General features: G+C 45.8%; 1 protein-coding gene across 1 annotated transcript; it reads right to left on the reverse strand.

Moving 5' to 3' along the window:
* Positions 1-4,942: 4,942 nt before the first annotated feature.
* Positions 4,943-7,580, reverse strand: LOC112137296 (keratin, type I cytoskeletal 13). The gene is made up of 8 exons (XM_024259540.1): positions 7,001-7,580; positions 6,658-6,740; positions 6,422-6,578; positions 6,186-6,347; positions 5,983-6,108; positions 5,300-5,530; positions 5,209-5,222; positions 4,943-5,124 (listed from the first exon to the last, which is right to left on the reverse strand). Exons 1-6 carry the CDS (start codon positions 7,409-7,411, stop codon positions 5,306-5,308), a joined length of 1,164 nt encoding a protein of 387 aa, XP_024115308.1. The 5' UTR covers positions 7,412-7,580; the 3' UTR covers positions 4,943-5,124; positions 5,209-5,222; positions 5,300-5,305.
* Between the last annotated feature and the right edge of the window lie 638 nt (positions 7,581-8,218).

Raw genomic sequence — 8,218 nt, forward strand, 5'->3', positions numbered from 1 at the left:
ATTGTTAGACAGCTCCCCCCAGGAAGAGTCTGCTCTGTAGATTGATCCCCTGCTAGATCTTAAGTCTCGGGGATCCCACTCCCGGCGTGGGGAGGAGACTGCCGGGCCCAGGAGACCGGCACCCAAGAGATTAGACCACCAGGCCGAGGTTCCCCGCCCCCCCCCCGCTAGGGATGGGGTAGGGGACAGAAGGTCGAAGGTCCACCTTCCTTGTGTGATGCGTGCGTGTTTGCTTGTTAGAGTGTATATTTGTGGTGTTAGAGGTGTGTGTGCTAAAGGGGTGCGGTTAAAATTGGTGAGAAGGCCTTAACAGGGCATCTCCTGATTGCTCGCAGAGATGCCCTGTCACCCTCCCATGCAGCAGCCACAGGAGGGGGGCACTGGCAGGTAGTCCACCCCCAACAGTATGGTATACTTAAAACCTCAAAAAGTTGTTTTTTCATGGTATGCCCCCCCGAATGGGCACAGTTGTGCAGACGCTGAGTGTATTTGTGTTGTGAACCAATAGCAATGGCTGGGCCTACTAAAGGCAGATATATGGTATGTGTATCCATCTTTGAAAAAAATGTAGATACTGTTTATTTTCATGGGAGAGACAAAGAAAGAATGGCTCTATATATGGATATAGTTCACTCTGAAAATCATGGAATGGCCCCTTTAAATACTCATAACTCACCACAGAAATGGGCTAGAAACTTACCTTTTTTCAACATCCTAATATTTTTTTTCTTTTTCACTTCTAGGCCAGATTAAACCCTCTGACGGGCTGGATACGCCCCAGGAGCGTATGTTTAACACCCCTGCCCTGGGATCTATGAAGTATCTTTGTCACAGTGCTGCCATTGTGTTAGATTCAAACTCTTTGCACAGAAATAAAAAAAACTCTGAAGACACAAACGGTCTAAGTTTGAGTGGATTTGGAAGCGATTCTTTATTACTGCCCTACATTTGTTGGCGTCTTCACCTCCGTTTCTCATGATGTAAGGTGTCCTCAGGCTTCATGTCGAACAGGAAATGGCAGCGATAAGACGCAGGCGCGACTTTTGGCAGGCTGGGATTGTTTTTCGTCCTCCTTAATGTGACAGTTATGACTAATCATGTCGTTTTACATGACAGGTTGTTATTATTAACCTGCTATTGTGTAGATCTCCCTGAAAGCTCAGCTCTTCTTTACGAGGACTCGTCAGTAAGATTTGTGCTGGAACCCATGTGGAGCCACAGGAAGAAGCAAAGCTTTGTATGGTGTTATTACTGAGAGAAAACACAAGAATGATCCTGAGAACAAGGATAGAAGCACAGGGGGGACACACCCTCCCTGACTGATGGGTGTGCTTCAGAATACTTTCAAGTGTGTGCCCATGAGTGACACAGCTGCCCAGAATTTATTGATCAGACGGATCACGCCCACGTTTACATAAACACCTGGCACCTGAAGGCACCTTTGTGCTCACTTCTGGCACGTTGGGCGTTTCCATTTCACAGTTTCTTGCGACACATTCAGACTCAGTCGCTGTTATTTCATTGAATGGAAAATGTGCACAAACTCTGGTGTCTCTGCAGCTTAGAGGTTTTTTTTTAAAGTAAAGCTGCAGTTTGTTTCCACAGAGGAACATTTCTAAAGGTCAGCGCTGACCACTCTGCTCGGGTTTTTACTATTAAACTTGTTGCCGGTGTGGAGTTTAAACCGAACATTTGGGAATTTATGGTTTCTGCAACCACGTCAAAGATTGTGCAACAGATAAACTAAAGCCATATTTCAGTAAAATAGTATACCCCCAGAAGAAATATCAAACCCCACAGGTGAGTGGAAAAACTGCATGGACAGAAGGTGTTCATTTAACTTCACTATCAACACTTGATTTGGTTCTGTCTCTGTTTAGAACTATTGTTCTCTCAGCCAGGCATATTTAAAATCAAGCTGCAGAAACCTCCAGCTGAAGACGTTGATGATCCACCAGTCAATTCAACACAGACGACAAATGATCCAATCAATGCAACCACAGCTATTAAACATCTGACTCCATGCACATGCCCCAAAACTGAGCTTTTTTGGTGTAAATTCAGTTTTTTGGCTAGTTTTGACCCTATTTCATAATTCCCCTGGCCACTAACAGCATTGATCGCTGCTGGAAAACATGAGTTTGTCAAATAAAACGAATGAACTATTTTTTTGACTTTTAAAGAATTGTGTGCTTTTAACCGTCAAATATGTTCTTTCCAAGGTATGATATCGTTGGGAGAGGGGTCATCTGGACCCCTGGAGATAACACAAGAATGCAGAGGAGTCTCATCAGAAGCTGATGGCCTAATGTCATCTGTGCATGAGTCAGAGCTCCAGAGGATAGATGAGATCCTGGGTGTGCCTCTTTTGCTTAAGTCTGTCTGTCATAACTGGACGGGATATTTTAGCACCTCAGTTTTAAAGTTAGTAGAAAATCCTAAGAAAGAGCTGTGCATGACAGAAAACGTTGGGGATAGTTTTTTTCATCAACATGGCTATAATGTTGAGTTCAGGTAAACTTGTCATACGTTTACGTGACTTTGGTTTTAGCAGCTCCATGCCACGGTCTCGTCTTCATACTTCCCATGATTCCAGTTTTTGTTTGGTCACTTTAAGGTTCAGCTTTGTTTTTTTTTTTGGTGACGTTTGTTTAGTTATGGGGTTTCATCCACAAACCACATCTTTTTACCTTTTAGATCCTCCATCACCATCATCCCTGACCTCACCGGTCCAAACAAACACTGAAAGACTTCGTCTTATATTACATGAACGTAAACTTTGCGTTCTTGTGTTGCACAAGACTCTACAGTGTTTCAACACAACTGTGACTTTGGATTAAAGTAAAGCTGGGTTGATAAAATCAATTCATCGATGTGAATTGATCTAAGCTTAATAGATCAATGACTGACCCATAAAAGTAGAGATCGATTTAGCACATAAAGCTAAAGTCTGCTCGCTTGTTGCTGACATTTAATAGAATTTTTATAGGACGGCTAATACTAACACTCGGTCGACCTAAACATACATTGCTGACTAAATGAACATCTTTATAAACTCACAGGCATGAATTTTACAAACTCTTTTAAGGAAATATATTTTTAAAGTAACCATTTGTGGTCTAAGCAGGAACCCCCAAACTACGGCCCACCTCTACTATAGCCCACCTCCACATTTGGCCTGGCCTTCTGAGCAACATCAGAGACCCATGATTTTTTATTTATTTATTTTTTGCGGTCTGGTCACGAGATTGGGGACCACACAGAATGTAGCTTTTTATGCTTTTTATGCAGCTCTAATTCCAGTCAGACATTTGTTTTCATTCCATAATACTAGAACTTATTTTCTATGAAGTTTTGAACTTTTAGAGTTTGAAAAAAGAGAGGAAAGTGTGAAAATGTTCATGTTTGTCTGAGAAAAGTGGATAAAGTGTGAAGTGATGAGTTTTTCATCTGTAGACCAACATTTTTCTTCACCCTGAGTTACCTTTATAACGTAACAAGGGAACACTGTTCTGTTGAAAATGTAACGTACATATCACCTATATGTCTAGCTTTGGCAGAAGACAAAACCTTACACTTTTTCTTAGACTATTTCATCAAAAGCATTTTTTTTTTTTTACTTTTTTCTGTGAAGATCTCATGAAATGCTTACGTCACATAAAGTTAAAAGTTATGTGGCCCTCACAAGAAAAAGTTTGGGGTCCAAAGGATCATCTTTTGCTAATTCTTTACTTATTCTTCTTGAAAAAAGTGTACTGCTATACCGTGATCACCACCTAGTGGCCAAACTGAAACGCCCTCCAGGAGAGGCAGAACAATTGTTGGAGCTTCTCCTTTTGAGAATCCATCTAACACTGTATGGTATTAACAATCTCATGATTTCACTAATACATTTTAAAGTATGTGAACTGTATCAGATTAATATAAATATATTCAAAACATATATAGATCATTAATGTATTTCTAAACAAACGTGTCTAAATGTGTAACTAAAATTGAATTAAATCAAATTGAGTTGAGTGGATGGAAAGAGTTGAATTGATCCAGACTCTGGTGAATCGAATCAAATCAATTCTGGAAATTATTATGGATACCCAGCCCTAGATAAAAGGGACTTGGTATTCAGAGGAGAGAAGCAGGTCAAATCCTAACAGCAGGAAGCTGTTAAAAAAGACAGAACTTGATCTCTCAGAGGTCACAGTTAAACTTTAAAACTCATGGTCAAATATTTAAACATCTTTATGGCTTCTGCTTTGAATTTCTCTGTCAACTGTCTGCTGGCGGTCCAGCGGCTGCTTTGCATTTTGATATCAGTTCAAGATTGTAGAAAAGAAGCCTTAAAATGGTTCCAAACGCCAGTGAGGATGGAATTATGGGTTGATTCCAAAACCATCGTCGCACCATCACGATTCCCTGACAGAGTATTGCTGGCAGTTCCTGCACATTAGCTGCCCCACCCCTAGTGACACTTCAATCATTGGCACTGAGTTCATAGATGAGGCAAGACACCGGCACACCAATTTCCATAATGACCCTCTTTGTTCGCGGCCTCACTTTGTCCTTCAGTGTTTGGTTACCAGGCGACAGTAGTTACACAAACGTGGACTTTTGGAACGCTGCCAGGGCAAAGCTTTGGGTGTGTCTTGTTTGAAAAGGCTCTGTGGACAAACGCTGAGGTCGTTCTCTGTTTTTGGTCACCTGGGTTGAGTTCTCTTGACTCAGAGCGGCCTTTCCTCTGGACCCTCTCATGCTTTCCACACTCGCAGGCATTGTTCCCTCTTTTCCTGACCCCAGTCTCGTTTCATAAGATTTATTTCCTCAGCCCCGTGTCCCACCTCCCACCATCTAAGGAAGTTACCATGGAGACCGCACAAACAAAGTGATGTCATGGAAAACGATACGGATCTTGTGGGAGAACAGTCAAGTCAGAACAACACAGGTCTTATCTTCTCTGACAGGTTTATTTTCTTTGGCAGATCACACACACATGAACACACACACAGTGCCGCACATCAGCTCGTCTTCTCATGACTGCAGATGTTGCTTAAGCGTGGCTCTTGCTCTCCTCGGGTTTCAGGCTGGACGTGAGCACAGTGGTGGTTGTGATTGTGTCATTGAAGCCTCCTGTTGAAGAGGAGAGGAGAGAACCACTTCAGCACATTTCTTCAAGTTTATTTTGTGAACTTTTCCTCAAATAAACCAACTTACCTGCAGTGACTTATCTGAAAAGAGAGAAGAAGGGAAGATGACGGTGAGTGACAGAGGAGTAAATAGTTTATTTCTTTGTGATTTTGCACACCTTTGTCTACCGGGCCTCTTCAGACTCCAGCAGGCTTCTGTAGGTCGCGATCTCCTGCTCCAGCCGGGTCTTGATGTCGAGCAGCATCCTGTAGTCCTGGCCCTGCTGCTCGATGCTGGCGCGCACGTTGGACAGTTCTGATTCCAGCATGTTGATTGTGGTCTGGAAGCCGCCGAGCATGGCGCTGTACCTGTTCTCTGTCTCTGACAACGTGTTTTCAAGAGCATTTTTCTGTTGGAGCAAAGAAAAGCTGCAGATCAGAGAGAGAGCTGCCCCACCCTGGATGCAGTAAGCCACACGTTCGTTTGCTTAGCATGTTCTCGTCTTTTATGAGAGAACAAAGGGAGCTGGTTCTGAAGGTAAGTGTCTCTTTGCCTCCGCAGTGACACAAAGGCAATGTAGGAGGCTGCTGCCGAGTGACTGACTGCATCTGGGCACCCAAACCAACCCCACATTCCTCCAGCTCTCCTCCAGCTTTTTTATGACTTCCAGAGTTTGGGCAGATGTCTGTGAAATGCTTCCCAGAACAAAGTGTCTCCCTCCCACCTTCCATCCTCCCTTCATTCCTTAAGGATTGCCTCCCCCTTCCCGTCCTCCCTTCAGCTCCTCGCCCTCTGTTCTGGGGTGATGTGGGGATTTTTGGTCATATAAGGAAAGATTGTAAAGCAAACATTTGTCTTTACCATGCTGAGCTGGGACTGCAGCTCGATCTCCAGGCCTTGGAGTGTGCGCCTCAGGTCACTGATCTCTGTCTTGGAAGTCTGAATGGTTTCTGTGCTAACGGCCACTTCTTTGCTGAGAGCTGCTGACTAGAATTAAAAAGAGAAGACAGAGTGAGAGGTCTGTGTGACAACACATCACTGCTGAAGGCTGTCAGCCCTGTCACCTTCTCGTTGAACCAGGCTTCCTGTTCACGGCGGTGTTTGTCTGCGATGGCCTCGTACTGCGCACGGATCTCGTCCAAGACTTTGTTCAGGTCCTGCTGAGGTGCGGCGTCCACCTCCACGTTGACTGTGCCCGTGAGCTGAGAGCGCATGGCTGCCAGTTCCTGCAACCATCAGGGGAAGTCAGCATTGTGTGTCTCGGTGCTGGGACTAGGAAAGCGGCTTTCACATCACTGACCTCCTCATGGTTCTTCTTCAGGTAGGCCAGCTCATCCTGCAACCCTTCGATCTGCATTTCCAGGTCCGCCTTTGTCAGGGTGGTCTGGTCCAGCAGGCGGCGGAGGTTGGCGATGTCGGCCTCAACGGACTGGCGCATCATGAGCTCGTGCTCGAACCTGGTGAGTGAGGGAGAGGTCTGATGTGAGACGGCTGCCCCCTGGAGCCTGCGTGAAGGCCCTCAGAGTCAGTGCTTACTTGGTTTTGAAGTCATCAGCAGCCAGTTTGGAGTTGTCGATCTGCAGCAGGATGTTGGCATTCTGGACAGTGGCAGCATTGATCTGCAGCAGGGATGGTGTTGATAAGCGTCAGATATGTGCAGAGCAGCACGCTTTGATGAGTGTTTACACAACTTCAGATGTTTCTCTGTTGCATCGACTAAATGTGCCCTGAAGACACGTTTGACTTCCTGTCAGGCTGAATATTTGTGGTTTATTTGTGGAATCTTTCAAACACAGGTATGTTCACTTTAAAAAAGTCTTCCCTGGAAATCATTGACAGGCACGGCAAACATTTGCAGCTGGCAGAGGCTCAGACATACCTTGTCTTTCAGGTCGTTGATGATGGCCCAGTAGTTGCTGTAGTCCCTCTGTGCTGCCGGGCCCTTCTGCTCATAGTACTCCCTGATCTGCTTCTCCAGCTTGGCATTGGCCGCCTCCAGACTGCGAACCTTCTCCAGGTATGTAGCCAGACGGTCGTTCAGGTTCTGCATGGTGGCCTTCTCGTTCAGGTGCACGCTGCTCTGGTCCATGGCGCTGGACAGGTCGAACCCTCCACCCATTCCGTAGGACGAGGAGAGGACGCGAGCCGATGAGGACGAGATGCGGGGGCCTCCCATGAAGCTGAGACCAGACACGCTGTGCGCTTTGTGGGGAGCAGCGCTGGAAGTGTAGCTGCGGCTCTGCCTGGTGATGGTGAGGCCGGGACCGCTGGCGATGCTCCTGGGGTACATGGTGGCTGACTTTGTGCTGGTCAGAGGAGAAGACGAGGAAAGTTTCACAGCTGTTGACTGTGGCAGGACTGTGGAGTTTGATAGAGGGAGGACGGCTGCTGATATAGCTCTGGATGTGGGGCGGGGTTGGTGTGGAGGGGGAGGAGAAAAAAAGTTTCAGCAGTTGAGGCTCAGTTTGTGCAAAACCGTCATTTGTTTGTTTTAAGCTCTGGGATTTGGTTATTTTCCACCCCTGTGAGGAGAGTGGTGAGGAATGTGAGCAGATCAGGGGAGAATCCTCGTGGAACGTGTGCACAAGAAACTGTAACGTGTGCTGATAAACGCCTGCAAGTACTGTGTTGATCATGACAGGCATTTGGCAGCTCGGTGTGAGAAAAGGAGGAGTCGATTTATGGTTTTGTTGCCTCTCTGTTGGTCAACAGTCAGTGTGAGCGGCGTGTTTCATCCTGAAAATATCCAGTTACAGTTCCAATGTATTCTTTCCCTGGATTACTCATTTGTCCTGCAGGATTCGAGCGATAGGAACGCTTTAGGAGCCAGAGTTGATGGATTCTTGTTACCAACTTTGTTTTAACTCAATAATTTTGCCTGTATGTGGTCAGAGCTTTGCAGCCTTGAACCACTAATGTTCTCTGGTCAGGAAATCACACAACATCCCGTCTCACATGTGTTGGTCCTGACCGTTGTGTGTTTCAGTGTGTGTGTCTACAGCAGCTTATCTCAGCCTGGTTTTCTGCACAGAAACATCTGGCATCAGCTGCGGGGGGAGGGGCCGCCCCTCTCAGGAAGAAGTGAAGTCATTCTCCA

The sequence above is a fragment of the Oryzias melastigma genome, linkage group LG1, assembly GCF_002922805.2.
Source record: "Oryzias melastigma strain HK-1 linkage group LG1, ASM292280v2, whole genome shotgun sequence".
Taxonomy (NCBI): Eukaryota; Metazoa; Chordata; class Actinopteri; order Beloniformes; family Adrianichthyidae; genus Oryzias; species Oryzias melastigma.

What these genes read in the sequence shown, in the direction of transcription:
- LOC112137296 (XM_024259540.1), bottom strand. Translation starts at nt 7,411, where the DNA reads ATGTACCCCAGGAGCATCGCCAGCGGTCCCGGCCTCACCATCACCAGG. An exon ending in TCAACGACCTGAAAGACAAG is followed by an intron (nt 6,741 to 7,000) that starts GTATGTCTGAGC and finishes TCCCTGCTGCAG; the next exon opens with ATCAATGCTGCCACTGTCCA. An exon ending in GCTGATGACTTCAAAACCAA is followed by an intron (nt 6,579 to 6,657) that starts GTAAGCACTGAC and finishes CTCACTCACCAG; the next exon opens with GTTCGAGCACGAGCTCATGA.